The following is a 16,579-nucleotide window of genomic DNA, read 5'->3' on the forward strand; positions in this document are numbered from 1 at the left end:
AGGTTGCCAGGCTAATACCAGATATTGTCACTGAAACATTTATGGCTTTAGACCCTAGTAAAGAAATAATACTACTTATCAAGCTTTACTGATTTATTGGGTTTGTATAAGTTGGTTGTTCTTTCAAACAGATGTAGTAAAGCTCTGACTGGGTTAGCAGTCAACATTGAACATCCTAGTGTGATTGTGTATGCTTCTTTTCTTTGGGACTGAGATCTTTGGAATCCAGGCTTCAGTTGTATACAACACTTCCATCCAGGTTTTCAGTATCAGACGTCATCTCTTTGGGACACCTGATAGCATTTCCCATTGGAAAGTGATAATTCTTAAATAAATGTCAGTATAAATGTACAGTCTGGATTTATTGCCTAACTGTCTGACCCCAAACATTAATGTTACTTTTCAGATATTTACTTATTTCCTTTAGTGACTTAGTAAAGGAACTTGAAAAGAAGGTGTGGAGGTTTCAATATTTTTACTAAAAAGTTTTTTGTTTGGATACTCTATCTTGGTTTACAGAATTATCTCATAATCACCCAACACCTCCTTTGAGTCCAGAATTGCCTGGGAGTTGCCGAAAGGAATTCAAAGAGAACAAAGAGCCTTCTCCAAAGGCAAGGCGCAAGCGAAGTGTGAAGATCAGCAGTGTGGCTTTGGAGTCTATGCACTGGCAAAATGACTCTGTCCAGATTATAGCAAGTGCCAGTGATTTAAAAAGCATGGATGAATTTCTTCTGAAAAAGGTATTCAGGCCCCTAAGCAGCTTTGACTGTGGAATGTTTGTATATCAGGATATGCCCCCTAAAGTACGTATGCTTCAGTAAGTTAGAGGGTCTGTTTCTTTATCAGAAATGTGCAAATCATAGGATATGCATGAGTCAGACTGGGTAGACAGAATTTAAGGTTTTAGGCTTTACTTTTGACTTCACTTTTACTGTAACTGTCACATTGCATTCCATATGTTAAGATGAGGTTTGTCATTATACACTTTGAGTTGTTTTCCTGGTATCAAAACGATTGAATTATACAATATTATAAGAGACCTTAGAAATTATCTCATAGTAATAAAACTTTGGCTGTCTAGTCATGTTTTTATCTGGGTCCCATGATAATTTGCCCTTTCAGGATGGTCATTGTTGAAGAAACAAGATATGTCCAATGTGGCATTCACTTCTTTTCAATTTAGTTGATTGTGTACAAAAACTCTTTTCTGTGGTCCCCAGATGAATGACCTAGATAATGAAGACAGCAAGAAAGACACACTAGTGGATGTTGTATTCAAGAAAGCCCTGAAAGAATTTCGGCAGAATATCTTCAGCTTTTATTCGTCTGCGTTGGCGGTAAGTTGGACTGTGTCAGGAGATATTCAGAAGTTCAACATATGAAAAATTTGACAGTGCCATAAAAATAATACAGGGCTATGTTCAATTAGAGATTTGTCCAGTGTCTTCTTTTAGTTTTAGGGATAGATATGGAAAGGCATACTGATTGACCTCTGATTAATAACACCCTTTAATTTCCTTGAGCAGCCTTTTTACCCCTTCTTAGGGGTATATTTTCATCTTCTTAGGATATTAAAGAGAATGAAATGGCAACTCCAGTGTTCTTGCCTGGAGAATCCTAGGGACGGGGGAGCCTGGTAGGCTGTCGTCTGTGGGGTTGTACAGAGTTGGACGCGACTGAAGCGACTTAGCAGCAGCAGCAGGATATTAAATTCAAATACTCTAGCTATGATTATTTTTCACTCAGTGGCGCTCTATTTTTGACCTCTTGTGATCGTTTTAGCTCTGGCTCCAGCTTCTAATTCTCATTTATGTTGGAATTATTATACTTTTTTATTCCATAGAATTAGAGCAGTTTATGTTTAATAATCTCTGTGTGAGTTTTTTTCACTTTTACTTTACCTTGAAATGGCAAACCCACTCCAGTATTCTTGTCTAAAAAGCCCATGAATGGAGGAGCCTGGTGGGCTACAGTCCATGGGGTCACAAAGAGTCTCGGACATGACTGAGCGACTTCTCTTTCACTTTCATACTTTCATATGGTGTTCATGTTTTAGAAAATTTATTCCCAGTGCTAAAGTATATAGTAACTAGTGCTTTTGATCTGTAGAATATTAGTATTTCTTGAATTGTCATATTCTGTAAAAAATAATTTGTATTTAATTGATTTTTCTTTGTTCAAGCTATAATTTTATGTGAAATTATGAGAACTTTCCTGTGTATCTTCCATTCAGTATATGGGGTTTTGGCCTTTTGCAAGTAGAAACCAGACAGTCTTAGAGAGCAGTAATTTCATGACCATAATAAAGTAGTAATTAGACTATGGCAAATGACTAGGTTTGGATAGGGACAATATTGGCCATATTTTTCCAATCCTGCCAACTACTTATCCTGCTTCACACCTATATTTTCTAGATTAGGGATCAGTGCACTTTGAATCACATAGGAAGGACCAACATTATAAACTGGAGCTTGATAGTGGTTTTATAATCTTGGATCAAAGAGATTCAACCTCTAATTCTGAGGAAGTGAAAGAGAAATAAATTTTAAATATATATAACATGTTTTGGTCACTTAAATGCTATTTTTTCTTTCTCATGGAGAGTCTACACCTCATTTAAATTTAAAAGGAATTCCACGTAGATCCCATTGCAAGAAATACAGTGTTTTTTTAGGCATGTCCTTCTTCCTTGGAAAAATGAAAAAGTAAAGTTAGCTAAGTAAAGTTAGTAAAATTTACCTAATGTTTCACTAGGCAAGAATTCAAGTATTCACTTTTAAGGCAGAACTATCTAAATAAGGTTCATTTCTGGAGAGATAGGTAATTAAGAGGTATGCAGATAACCTTCATACCTGGTGGCTCAGACGGTAAAGCATCAGCCTACAATGTGGGAGACCTGGGTTCAGTCCCTGGGTCAGGAAGATCCTCTGGAGAAGGAAATGGCAACCCACTCCAGTACTCTTACCTGGAAAATCCCGTGGACTGAGAAGCGTGGTAGGCTATAGTCCATAGGGTCACAAAGAGTTGGACATAACTGAGCGACTAAACTTTCAAATACAGTTAAAAAGCCAGGTTTATGGGAGAAATTCCCAGGACATTCTCCAATTATTACATTGTTTAAACTATTAGGTATTTTATTAAAATGTAGCAGGTTTTATTCTGCAAACATTCCAAAGCAGAGTGGGAGTTTACAAATACCACATGACCTCATGGGCATGCCCATTAGAAAGTATAATTTTTATTCAAAATACTACCCAATGAAAGTTTAATCAGTCTTCTCTATATAAAGAATTTCTTCTTAAAACCTTATTTTTCTTATTGTTTATTAGGTAGATGATGGGAAAAGCATACGATATAAAGACCTCTACGCACTATTCGAACAGATTTTGGAAAAGACCATGAGGCTTGAGCAGCGAGATTGGAGTGAGTCTCCAGTCAGAGTTTGGGTTAACACTTTTAAAGTGTTTTTAGATGAATATATGAATGAATTCAAGACTTTGGAATATATACCCACAAAGGTAAAATATATTTTGATTTCTAAAAGAATTCAATTATTTAATTCTTCTTAAGAGTCTAAGACATCTAGTATTTGAGAAAAGCACTGTAGTGAACATGTCAGCTTTGCACTACTTCAGATCCAGCAAACTCCATTCTCTCTTAAAAGTTAATCAGACTGTATTATCTAAGCCTTCTTCAATTAATACATTTTTCACTGAATTAAAATATAATGTTATTAAGAATGCTGTTGCTGTAAGATTATACCCTCAGCTTTGCTAGAGGTCAGTACATGAATTTCGTTTTGGAAAACAGTGGTTTTCATCATTTCATTGTATCACCTCGTGACTTTCATGTAAGGACCCATAAATTTCTCCTTGAATTAGGTTTTAGGAAAGAAGTAAGAAAGTATATTAGTTTTTATTATATTACAGTTTCTGTATTTCTTTTCCACCAGGTGCCAAAAACAGAGAGAAAGAAAAGAAGGAAAAAAGAATCTGATTTAGTAAGTTGTAATCTTTTTTTTTTGCCCTGTGTTATAAAGTAATTTTTAGACTAGCAATCTGAAGTATATCATAACAGTATTTCTCTGGGTATATTTAAGGAATAAGTTTATCAGATGTCTAGGGGGTAATCGTTTATGCATTTACAAAAATTTAGAATGACAAATATGTCTTGAATTCCTTGACTTGACTTGTTATTAATGATGGCTTCCTAAAATGGCAGAAAACTGAAATGTGTACTTATGACAGTTACAAACAAATATGACCCTTTTGCAGAAGTAGGGACTGGGAAGGCACTTTTTTAGGAGCTCTCTCTCTGTTGTAAAGAATATGAGGACTATTTAGGATTTTACAAAGATAAGTCCTTCTAATTCAAAAGACATTCCCAAAGGCATTTGAGTATATTTTATCATTGTTCATGTTCTTATCTTTTGTATTATCTCTATTACATACTTTACCATAATCTCTGTAATTAGAAGGATGTGTTAAGCCCCAGAGGGGCACAGAATCTGCTAGTGAAGGCAGGCATTTAAAAAATTACTAGTTTCAGATGTGATAAATATTATGATAGAAATAGTACAAAGTGCTGTTGAAATACAAAGAGAATGAAGGAATACTTTACAGAAGAAAAGATATTTTTGCAGGTTCTTAACACGCAAGTAGTAGTTTAGACAGGCCGTGTCTAGCCAAAGGGAAAGAGTATGTCCAAAGACATGTGAATGAAAAACCTGGCATGTTGAGCCAGTAGCTTTAACAGGTTTGAGTATTGCGTGTTTATAGGGGAGCTAGAAAAGAAGGTAGGTACTCTGCCTTCAGAATATATCTAATATCTGACCATTTCACATTGCCTCCACTGCTATTACAATAGTCTAATACACTTGGTGAAAGTGAAAATGTTAGTTGCTCAGTCGTGTCCAACTCTTTGCAATCCCATGGACTGTAACCTGCCAGGCTCTTCTGTCCATGGAATTCTCCAGGCAAGAATACTGAAATGGATTGCCATTCCCTTCTCCAGGGGATCTTTCCATTCCAGGGGAGAGAAGCCAGGTCTCCCGCACTGCAGGCAGATTCTTTACCATCTGAGCGACAGGGAAGTCCAATACACTGTGTGTTGTGTTCTGATTGGTCTGCCTTCTTATATTCTTCTCCCCTTATAGTTTTTTAAATAATAGCCGTAATGACCATTTAAAAACAGAAATCGGGTCATGTTCCTCCTCTACTCAGATCTCACAAGTAACTTACAGTGTTACTCAGAATAAAACCCTGAGTTCTTACTGTCTGTGAGACTTGACATCCTCTTGATCGTGACTTCTCTAAGCTTCCTTTCCTCCCACTCCTCCCCCATTCCCTCTGCTTCAGCTGCGTTTGCTGCCACTGTCTTCTCTTCCTTCTTCTCTGGTTGTTTCCCTCCCTCCTCCTATCTTCTTCACTTTCCCTGAAAATGTTAAGCTTTAGGACCTACAGAACCTGGATTCACCCCTGCCAGTGGCAATTCTAATTCTAGAATAGTTTTTGTTAACCTTAAACTTATTAATAAATAAAGATTACAAATCATTCCGTATCACTTGTAAACCAAATTCTGAGGTTCTTTAGATCATTGCTTGTCGTTTTTCCACTTTGTGTTTTAGAAGCATGATCTGATTCTGTTTTTAGCATAATCTTACTTCTTAAGAACTGAATCCTGAAAGTAGGGTATCTAAACCCTTTAGCCTGGCTTATGCTTATTCACCAATGGAGGGTTTTCCAATTGAGAAACCTTAGACAATTAATCCTTTTGAGACTCAATGTCCTCATGTATATAATAGGAGTATATATTATATAAAACAGGAGTAATGCCACCTACCACTGAGAATTTTTGAGATTGTATATGAAGGAAAGGATAGGCAAGGTGGAGGAATAGTAGGAAGGTGCCTGTTATTAACAGGTAGTGTTTAGGCCTTGTATGCATTTTAAGCCTTATAAGAGTAGTCTTTTTCATGTCTATATGGGAGAGAACAATACCTGAAGATAGAAATGAGTAAAAGCGTATGACGTTTTTAAAAAAAGAAAATTCATTAATTCAACAGCTGTTACATTTCAGGGCCTGTGATAAGTGCAGGTAATAGAGGGAAATATTAATAAATATATAAATAATATTTATACTTAAGAGCATTCAAATTAAAATAAACAACAGTGATTTTCTACTTTGTCCATCTATGAGCAAAACTAAAAATAAATTAGTTTCCTGGAAAGATAAATAAATATATAGATATTTTTCCAATACTGCAAATAGGGGGTTTTATTTGCATAACTTTCTTGGAGAAGGTACTTTAATGATGGTATGTTAAAAGCCTTAAAAATATTAAAAACAAAACCAAAAAAACTTTGACCCAGCAGTTCTGCATCTAGGAATTTATCCAGTGGATATATCAACTTGTTCATACTAACATGTACCGGCTCTTTACTGAAGAGGAATTTGTGATAAATAAACAGAAAAGTGTGAAAGGTTCTTGAGGTTAAAATTTTTAAAACCACTGCTTTTAATTTAACATGCTAATTCAGGGTTGTATAAGACAGCTCTTATATGTTTATAGCATTGTTTTCTGATTTTCGTATAAGTTGGTCTTGTTTCTCTACTAAATTGTTAGCTTTTTGAAAGCAGGGATCTTGTTAGCTTTTTGAAAGCAGGGATCATATAGTTTACCTTTATTTTATTTCTCAGAAGATCATAATTCTCCTTCTGGAATAAGTGCCCAATGAAGACAACAAGGAATTGAAGGATTTCCTATTGCCTGACATGTTAGGGCAGCATTTACTGTGTTGGCTTTGACATAAATAGCTGTATTTTTTCATTCAGGTAGAAGAGCACAATGGTCATATCTTTAAGGCCACCCAGTATAGCATCCCTACCTACTGTGAATACTGTTCTTCTTTGATATGGATCATGGACCGAGCCTCTGTTTGCAAATGTAAGTATGAGAGATCTTTGAGGAGTGTTTTCAACCACTTGATATTTCCATTTCCATGAGTTTAACATTAAGGAATAATTCACACTCCCTAGTTCTTTAAACTCATCTCTCATTATACTCCTTTCACCTGCTCTTTGTAGCAAATAGGATATTTTGATGTTCTTTGGTCACTGTATTTGCAGCTCACTGTCTGAAATGTTCTTCTCCTAGATGGTAGTATGACTTCCTACTTCAGTTAATTCATGTCTCCACTAGTATATTAGAGAGCTTTTTCTTCACTCTCCTGTCTAAAATGCTGCTCTGTCCACCAGTTCTCCATCCCTTTCCTCGGCTTTTCTAGTCTTTATACCTGGGGCTTCCCTGGTGGCTCCGATGGAAAAGAATCCCTCTGCAATGTAGGAGACCTGCTTATCACCACCCAAAATGGTACTAAGTATTCATTTCCTTGTTTCACTGTCCCACCAAAATGTGTTCTGTATAAGATCAAGAAACTGTCTCATACAGAAGTCTCTCCTGTATCACCAGGGCCTAGAACAGTTTTGGCACATTATAAGTTTTAGTAAATATTTACTGGGTAGTTGGACCTATATAGGTGGATGGGTGAATTATTGAACATTCTTAGATTATAACTAAAAAGATACTTTATTTTACTATAATCTTTTCCTCAGAACCTTTAAATCCTAGAATGTGAGTGGAGGTTTTCTTGAGGGTCCACTTGGTTCTGGCTTACAGAGAATCTTTACCTCTCATTCCTGTCATCCCATATACATCTGCTTGGTGCTTTTAATAATTCTGTGAAGCTTTGTTTACTAGTGGGCCAGAATCGAATGAAAGGGCTGGGTCCAGGATGACAGTAAGGATGAAAATCATGTTCATCATAGCAAAATCAGCACTTGGATATTGCCAGATATGTTCACTTGTTCAATGATTCAATTTTCCTTTAAAAAAAATACTGTAGTGAGAGTAAAATAAGGTGTAGTTTGCCATGTATTTGAATGTTTAATGTTAGCCTGATTCCTGTATGTTTTGTATAATTTTCTCTGTGATCTGAAACTCAAAAATAGAATCTGCTTCTTCATTTATGACTTGGGTGGGCTTGCTTTGATTTCTTAATAGAATTAACTTTTTGTGTGGTTATGCTGGTAATTTTACCACTACAATTATATGGCCTCCCCTACTTGAGAGTCCCTTAGACTGCAAGGAGATCCAGCCAGTCCATTCTGAAGGAGATCAGCCCTGGGATTTCTTTGGAAGGAATGATGCTAAAGCTGAAACTCCAGTACTTTGGCCACCTCATGCAAAGAGTTGACTCATTGGAAAAGACTCTGATGCTGGGAGGGATTGGGGGCAGGAGGAGAAGGGGATGGCAGAAGATGAGATGGCTGGATGGCATCACTGACTCGATGGACGTGAGTCTGAGTGAACTCCGGGAGTTGGTGATGGACAGGGAGGCCTGGCGTGCTGCGATTCATGGGGTCACAAAGAGTCGGACACGACTGAGCAACTGAACTGAACTTGATCTTGGCTTTGAAAATCCCTCAAACCATGCTTTAGAAGCTCAAGAACATTCAGGTGTTGATTTGCAAGAGCCAGAGCTGATATACCAAAATAACACAGGCCAAGTATCTTCTCAGTATCTCCTCTCAGTGTGCCTTACTGCGGCCTAGCCACCCTGTTATCTCCTGGTCCAAGAACTGATTTCTGCTCTGAACCTTTCATCTCATCTTCTCAATCACTACTGATGTTCTTTATGTTCTGGTTCCTCAGAGCTCTGTTCTAGACCTTCTGAGAGAATAAATAAGGCCTTTCTTATAGCCTAATATGCTATCCGATTTGTTTTTATTTTAGTATAGGTCTTTGATATTAATGCTTTTCTTATCCACTGGAATGATTCTTAATAGCTATTTCTTGCATTTTATCAGATCATAGAGCAAGTATAAGAGGGGAACAGGAGCATTGGTTTGTAAATCAAACCAGGAAGATAGATAAATTTTTTTGCTGGGATATGGTGGGGACAAGGAGGAGGGGCAAGCAATCTTGAAAGAATAAAAAGCTTTTTCCCAGACAGTGGCTAGGATTTTTAGGTATGTTTTTCAGCTTCATTTTTCTGAATTGAATGAGTTAAGACCGTTTTTTATTCTATTATGATACAAAGTATATGATGCTATAGGAGTCTCAGATTTAAAGAAAAAAATGTATGTTCAAAATAAAGCAGTAAACTTGTTAAGTTCTGCCACTAATATGTAGACTTCTGAAAATGTTACATTTTTAACCTGTTTTTCAGTGTGCAAGTATGCTTGTCATAAGAAGTGCTGTCTGAAAACCACAGCCAAGTGTTCTAAAAAGGTAAGAAGTTATTACCTATGAGTAATAAATAACAGGTCTGTTGGAGAATGGTGCAGGAGAAGGAAAGGACAAAAAAGGTCTTTTGTGCCTTGTGGAAAGAAATCAAAGCCTCTTTGATGATCTTTTAGAGTAGTGGTTTTCAAACTTTTTGGCCACAAATTACTGTAAGAAATAAGTTTTATATCATAATCCTGCTTACACATATAGAGGTATGTGTATATATATAACTGAATCGATTTTCCCAGAACTGTATTTACCTTTACTACATGGGAGCTGCTAACCTGATTTCCCAACCGGCAACTTATTAAAGCACTCTTTTAAAGGTTTCCTGCTTTTTTTTTTCTTTTTTTTAAATTTTTGGCCATGGTATGCGGTATGTGGGATCTTAGTTCCCTTACCAGGGACTGAACCCACTCTCCTGCATTGGAAGGGTTCAGTTTTAACCACTGGACTGCCAGGGAAGTTCTAAGGTTTTCTACTGTAAACACTCATAAGTGTTCCTATAATTGTCTTGAAAGTGGTAGGCTACAGTTAAAGATTTTAACATGCACAGTAAAATTCATCAGCATGGTTGGTGTGTTTACAAACTTCCACTTGGACTCGATACTGAACATGTACTCTGATAATTTTATGCTTCAACAAAGCAACCATTTTGGAAATATTTCAGGCTTTTATTGACAGGTAATCATATTTGCTTATTTGTCACATACAATTTTAACAATATTATGCAGATCTGAACTATAATAAAATACGTGTGCATGTTTACAGCCCATGTATATAGTTTTCATCTGTTCCAAATTAGTAGACAAATCATGGCAAAGTACAAAGAGAAATTTGACTCAGGGCTTAAAATATACAATGAAGGTAAGACATCTGCTGGCTAAGATGGAGTAGCTTGTGGTAAACTAATACTCGTGCTGAGAACAACTGAAAAAAGTCTGCCCAGGAAAATTGGAATTTAGGGGCCTAGCTCCCACAGAGAAAAGAATTACAAACTGGTGAATCTATATGTGTGAGATGTTTTCCTCTGAGTGGGAATTTGTCAGTTTTTGTTTTAGGACAAGAAGTCAAGATTCTGGGCAGAGGGCCACACTTAAGAGTCAGAAAAGTGAGAAAAGCTTTTAGAAATCTTATAGAGTTATAGAGATAAAAGTTGGAGTTTGGGATTGCCAAGACTTGAAGGACCATGATCTAAACATATAGAGAACTGAGCCTAAAACTCAGAGGTTTTCCCTTTAAGGTGTTTTCTGAATTCATAAGCTGCACAGGTCAACAGGCTAAGAAGCTAACAGAAAAGCAGATTATTTTGCAATCTCACAGTGTCAAAGAAAGAAAAAATGGAGTTGTATGAAAAGAAAGAGTATACTGAATGACTAAAAGAACTCAGCACTGACTGCATGCAGGTTGAAGGAGAGACTGGGGTATACAGTATTGGGCTAGGAAAGGAGCATGGGGCAGGAGAAGGAAAGGACAAAAAGGAGATTTACATAAAAAGTTTTCAGTCTCAGAGATAATAGCTGGCATTCTTCTTTTATTTGAAGGACTTCAAATAATCTTAAGGATAAGCCATTCTTTCCCAATCACATAAAATAATAATGAAATACAATATCAGAATACACGATTGAATTAAATAAAAGAGGTCACTAATCTTGGGCCAGTCTGTGTGCCTCTGCCTTTAGCTGTGACATCAGTAGTCAGTTTAACTCTTCTAAAGTTTTCATAAACACCAGAGCATCCTTATGCTTCAGAAGTTAGTGACAACTCTAATTCATATCAAATCAATAGATTTTCTAGTGGTACATGGTAAATGTTTAGTATACAAAGTCTCTCCCCTTTCTCCTTTGCCCACAGCCCATCTTTACATGAAGAGATTTTTTTAAGGAAAGGAAAGCAGTAACCTGTAGCCACTGCCTGCATTCTTCCGCATTATTTGGTGGGTGGGGGGTGGGGAGGGGGGAATGCAGTGAGGTGGGGGGTAGATTCCAAGTGGAAGAGGATTAAAACGAACTTCTCACTTCTTTATATTCTCAGCATTAACAAGAATTCCCTTTCCTCCCAACTCTTTGAATTCCTTTTCCTCCCAACTCTCGTAACTGTGCTTTTAAAACTTGACGAAAAGAAAAAATTGTTACTTTTTAAAGAATTGGATAAGTATATTTAAAGGTGTTTGAATGTATTTGGAATCAAAAATTATCTTCCATGTAGTATGATCCAGAGCTGTCCTCTCGACAATTTGGGGTTGAATTGTCCCGTTTGACCAGTGAAGACCGAACTGTTCCTCTGGTGGTGGAAAAGCTCATAAACTACATTGAAATGCATGGACTGTACACAGAAGGTATTTACCGGAAGTCTGGTTCAACTAATAAAATCAAGGAGCTTCGACAAGGTCTAGATACTGGTAAGATAGTGCCCTCTAAATCAAGACCAAATACCCTTATTTAAGTAGGTCATCTTATGCTGTTAGTTTTTGTTATATGTTGATCCTTTGCTTGAAGCCAGAAGAATGCGGTCTTTGCTGTGGTGCTTTTTTTTTTTTTTTTAAATCATTTGTAGCTTTCTTTTATATGGTCCATTCAGCAAACATACATTGAATATCATTTGTACAAGGCATTATTAGATATTTCAGACACATCTCGCTTAATCTTTTTAGCAGTCTGGTAAGATCGTATCTTTAATTTACAAAGAAGAAAACTTAGGTTCAGGAAAATTAAATAATGAGCTATTGATAAGATGCAGGGCAATGTGCTGATGTTTTTCTATTAATCTTCACAACAAATCTTTGTATTGATGTTCACAGACAGTAATTATTATGCCTGTTTACAGATGAAGGAACTGAGGCTTATCGAGGATCTTGCCCAATGACTAATCACCAATAAGTGACAAAGCTGGCATTTAACCCATAATCTAAACTGTTGCCTGTTAGTCTCTGTTACTCTGACTCAAAATGATGTTCTTTCTGGTATATATTCTTGCCTTCCTACATTGATGACATAGTTATTTAAATTGATACTTAGTGATTTGAATATGTATCTGTGTAGAGCTGTAGCCTCAGTTCTGGAATGTATGTAGAGCTTTGACTTTGGCTTTATGTTCAACTTCTGCTCTTTACCATTATTGAAAAGGGATAGGTTTTTTTTTTTGGCTGCACTGCACAGCTTGTGGGATCTTAATTCCCGAGCAGGGATTGAACCTGGGCCCTCGGCAGAAAGCATAGAGTCCTAACGACTGGACCGCCAGAGGATTCCCAGGAATAGATCTTTTTGAATCACATATAGGTGCAACAGCTGTCTCTGTATAACCAAAAGTCTACCCATAGGCACCATTCATCCTATGTCACCCCAGTCATCTCGTGTATAACCCTAGAGGGTTTTTAAGTGAAGCATAGTAAAGATTTTCTTTACATTTCATGAGCTCAGTTATCACTGTCCTTTTATCTCTAAGAATCACTTAAAATCAGTCTGACTTGTAGAAGATGTCTTTTAGGCCTTTCTTCTATTGGTCGTCTAAAACATCACTACTAAAAGTGTGGTTCACAGGCCAGGCTACAGCAAGAGAAGTACAGAAATTGAGAGCAAGCATTTAGAAACTTTGATAGCAGTTTAATAGTGCTTTGACATGAAAACATGTGATCTTTTATTTTACACATCTATCAGTCCACAACAGTTCAAAAAACAGACAAAAACTGTACCTTTTCTGCAAGAGGAACACTGTTCCGAGTCGTGAATTGGATTGCAGAAGATATTGATAAAGGCATCTTTTCGTCATGGTAGTTTCTAAAGTGTATTATTTGACCCTCTGCATGTTTTGGCTTTCTTATCTAACTCTTTATCTCTTAATAGATGCTGAGAATGTAAACCTCGATGACTATAGCATACATGTCATTGCGAGTGTATTCAAACAGTGGCTTCGTGATTTACCCAATCCGCTCATGACCTTTGAACTCTATGAGGAATTTCTTCGAGCTATGGGTAAGCAAAGGTTTCCTGGCTTCAGGGAAGGGTTACACTTGGGAAAGAAACGCTATCTTCATATTAGATTGTTTAGTTATTCTCTCAGGTGGCTTAACTTCATATAGATTCAAAAGTAATACAGTCGATATAAAACTGCCACTGAATTCTCACCTATTCAAATGTTGCCTTTCTTAGAGACTCATTAAAATGTCAATGTCCTAAAAACTTTCTGAGCAAGTCACTTAGTTGCTTCTCACAAAGAGGTTGAAAGACTAGGATTATAAACAAATTGTGAATCTAAGCAAGAACTCAGTGTAATGTTGGCTGTCTATTCTGTGCCATACCTAATATGTTAGTTTAATTTTTCAGTGCTAGAAATATGTAGGATTTAGATGAAGGCCTATCTAGAAGTATTCATTTAGGCCCCAAGGCATGGCTCCTGAAATCCCCCTAAGACTTATTTATAGCTTAGGTTGAAAGCAAAAGGAGAAGGGGGCAGCAGAGGATGAGATGGTTGGATAGCATCACCAACTCAAAGGACAGGAGTTTGAATAAACTTTAGGAGATAGTGAATGACGGGGAAGGCTGGCATGGTACAGTCCATGGGATTGCAAAGAGTTGGACACAACTTAATGACTAAATGACAACAACAGATAACTTGTATAGCAATTGATTTTCATGGGGAATTGGTTTGCCACAAAATGAAAAACTGGGATATCTCTTGCCCCTTGCTGTAATCAAGAATTACTGGGATCTAAATTAAAACCCAGGAGACTGCTTAGTGAGTATAGAACTCAAGCAGAGGGCGATTAGTGGTAACTAGTAAGTTTTCTTCTGCTATACAGGTATGGCTAAAACTCTTAAAAGTCAGCTGTACCCAGTGAATGTCCAGAAGGAAGATGCAGTGTATAAGAGAAGATATTTAGTCTTAATTGCTGCTCTTACTGTTTTCAGGCCTTCAGGAGAGGAAAGAGACAATCCGTGGTGTATACTCTGTCATTGACCAGCTCTCCCGAACTCATCTCAATACACTGGAACGCCTCATCTTTCATCTGGTCAGGTAACTTCAAGAAACAAAGGAATGCTTAACATTTTTTCTTGGATTGTTTTAAATAAATGAAGAGTTCCTTAATATGGAAAACTGATATTTTTTTTATTATTAATAAAGTCAATGCCTTGAACAGGTGGTTGTGATTCCTTGGAGCAGAAATTCTCCATGGAGTTGGACTGCGTGAAGTGCTTCCCCACCCTAATGAGCCATGTAATCATTCAGTCTTATGGTGGCACTGTATAGCCTAGCTAGATGTCTTAACTCTTGAACTAGAGAAGATGTGTGTTTATTGACATAGCCTAATTCATAGGAGGTGGTGGGGTCATATGGAGCTCAGGAATTGACTGACTAAAGAGACTTCAGGGGCAGTCTGTGTTCTCCTGAGTGTTGATGTTGGGGAAGAAAGCCGTCTTTCTTTTTGGGTAAATATCTTTTATCACTGTCTGAAAATGCCTTAAGGTCTCTACTCTGCATTCTTTAGACATGTTCATCTAGTAGTGGGGACCTGGGACAGTGAGTCACAATTTTCCCTTGGTCAGCTATCTGCTGACCTCAGTTGCTTCAGGGAAGGGATAGAGTGAAAGAGTGCTTCCCAAAGGCAAGGGAATCGCTTTGGGGAAATTCTACAGTGTCTCAACTGGTAGGAATATCCTCCCAGTACTATGCAGCTGATGTCATTTGCCTTTCTCTCATCTCTTCTGTCTATCTCCCTGCAGTTTTCCTTTTTTATCCCAGTTTCACTTGGGTTTTTTGTTCCTTAGGATTGCTCTACAGGAAGACACTAATCGAATGTCTGCTAATGCTTTGGCCATTGTGTTTGCACCCTGCATTCTCCGCTGCCCTGATACCATCGACCCACTGCAAAGTGTGCAGGACATCAGTAAGACTACCACGTAAGGCCAGTCACTATCACCTCTGCAATACCCCCATGGACTTCTGAGTCAGTGTAGTCACTTTATCCAGATATCAGAGTGAATGATTTATCCTTTTTTATTTTGGCTGTGCCATTCAACTTGCAAGAATCTTAGTTCCCTGACCAGGAATTGAACACAGCCATGCTGCAGTGGAAGTGCAGAGTCCTAACTACTGGACCACTGGACCACTACCTAATCGTTCCCCTAGTGAATGATTTCTTAGGTTCATATGTTTTTAATAAGATTGCTAGGCACCACTGGTCTTTTTTATGCTGAATATGAAAAATACCTTTAGATTCTATGTAAGAAGCATCATTTGTTTTGAAAGGTCTTATTTTTTAAATTTGGCTTTTCTTTACGTTTGTTTACAGTTTCCAGATGTATTTTAAAATCTCATTTTACCAAATTACATATACTTTGTGTTTTCCTATAATCCAGTCTAACTGTAGTCTTGTGACTCTGTATCTCTTTGGTCTTAATACTTTAATATTCCTGTATTTCACCTTGGCCTTTTTTTCACGGATCTCTGATTTCCTTCTAGAGTGCTGATTCTTAACCTTTCCTGCAAAAGGAGCTTTCCCCCAGAAAGGCCTGGTGTTTGTGTCCCATTCCCAGAGAGTCTGATTTAATTGGTCTGGGTATGACCTAGGCATCAGGACTTATAACTGTTCCTCAGGTGGATACTAAAGTGCGGCTGAAGTTGTGAACCACCATTATAAACCCTGTTTCTGAGCTCATAAAATAAGGGATGTTGATTTTTCTCTTATCCTCCAACTCTCTACCACACTTAGCTGAAAAGTAGTCTGTGACTGATAAAATGTATTTGATTTACTTCAGCTCTTAACAGTTTTTTCTCTTTCCTTTTGTTTCAGCTGTGTGGAGCTGATTGTTGTGGAACAAATGAATAAATATAAGGCTCGTCTCAAAGACATTAGTAGCCTGGAATTTGCTGAGAATAAAGCAAAGACCAGGCTATCACTGATTCGTAGATCAATGGTAAGATGCAGGACATAGAATCACAGGGGAAAGTGGGAGACTTCCTTGGATTTTCAGGGCACATTATGATGTGTGGAGAGAGATTATTCTCCAAATCTTTTTCCCATGGAGCAAGTGGAAAAAAAAAATCACCTTATCTCAGGGTATGACGTTATGCCTCATGTTTGATCTTTTAGCTGTTTTTAGTTTTATATACAGAATATATTCAATTAAATGTGAAGAATTTTGTAAATCAAGTATTTGGATAAAATGTTGGTGGTTTAATAAGTTGCGTTGTTTTCTTTTCCTGTTCTTTCTATGAAAACTTGACCCACCCTAACTTTTGGCTCTACTTCCTTCTACCATCTGTTCCCATCCTTAACCATGTCACTTT

General features: G+C 37.2%; 1 protein-coding gene across 6 annotated transcripts in view; it reads left to right on the plus strand.

Annotated features, from left to right (window-relative positions):
• The window catches only part of LOC120860843 (unconventional myosin-IXa-like), a 181,065-nt gene that overhangs the window by 133,791 nt on the left and 30,695 nt on the right, over window positions 1-16,579 (plus strand). For all 6 annotated transcript variants that reach the window (XM_040236546.1, XM_040236548.1, XM_040236547.1 and 3 more), the window contains 11 exons: window positions 520-743; window positions 1,224-1,340; window positions 3,333-3,521; window positions 3,956-4,003; window positions 6,838-6,949; window positions 9,234-9,295; window positions 11,501-11,693; window positions 13,135-13,263; window positions 14,200-14,305; window positions 15,058-15,189; window positions 16,083-16,206. In XM_040236546.1, coding sequence (XP_040092480.1) covers window positions 520-743; window positions 1,224-1,340; window positions 3,333-3,521; window positions 3,956-4,003; window positions 6,838-6,949; window positions 9,234-9,295; window positions 11,501-11,693; window positions 13,135-13,263; window positions 14,200-14,305; window positions 15,058-15,189; window positions 16,083-16,206 — 1,436 coding nt within the window. The remainder of the gene's footprint in view (window positions 1-519; window positions 744-1,223; window positions 1,341-3,332; window positions 3,522-3,955; window positions 4,004-6,837; window positions 6,950-9,233; window positions 9,296-11,500; window positions 11,694-13,134; window positions 13,264-14,199; window positions 14,306-15,057; window positions 15,190-16,082; window positions 16,207-16,579) is intronic.

Source organism: Oryx dammah, unplaced genomic scaffold, assembly GCF_014754425.2.
Source record: "Oryx dammah isolate SB20612 unplaced genomic scaffold, SCBI_Odam_1.1 HiC_scaffold_11208, whole genome shotgun sequence".
Classification (NCBI taxonomy): domain Eukaryota; kingdom Metazoa; phylum Chordata; class Mammalia; order Artiodactyla; family Bovidae; genus Oryx; species Oryx dammah.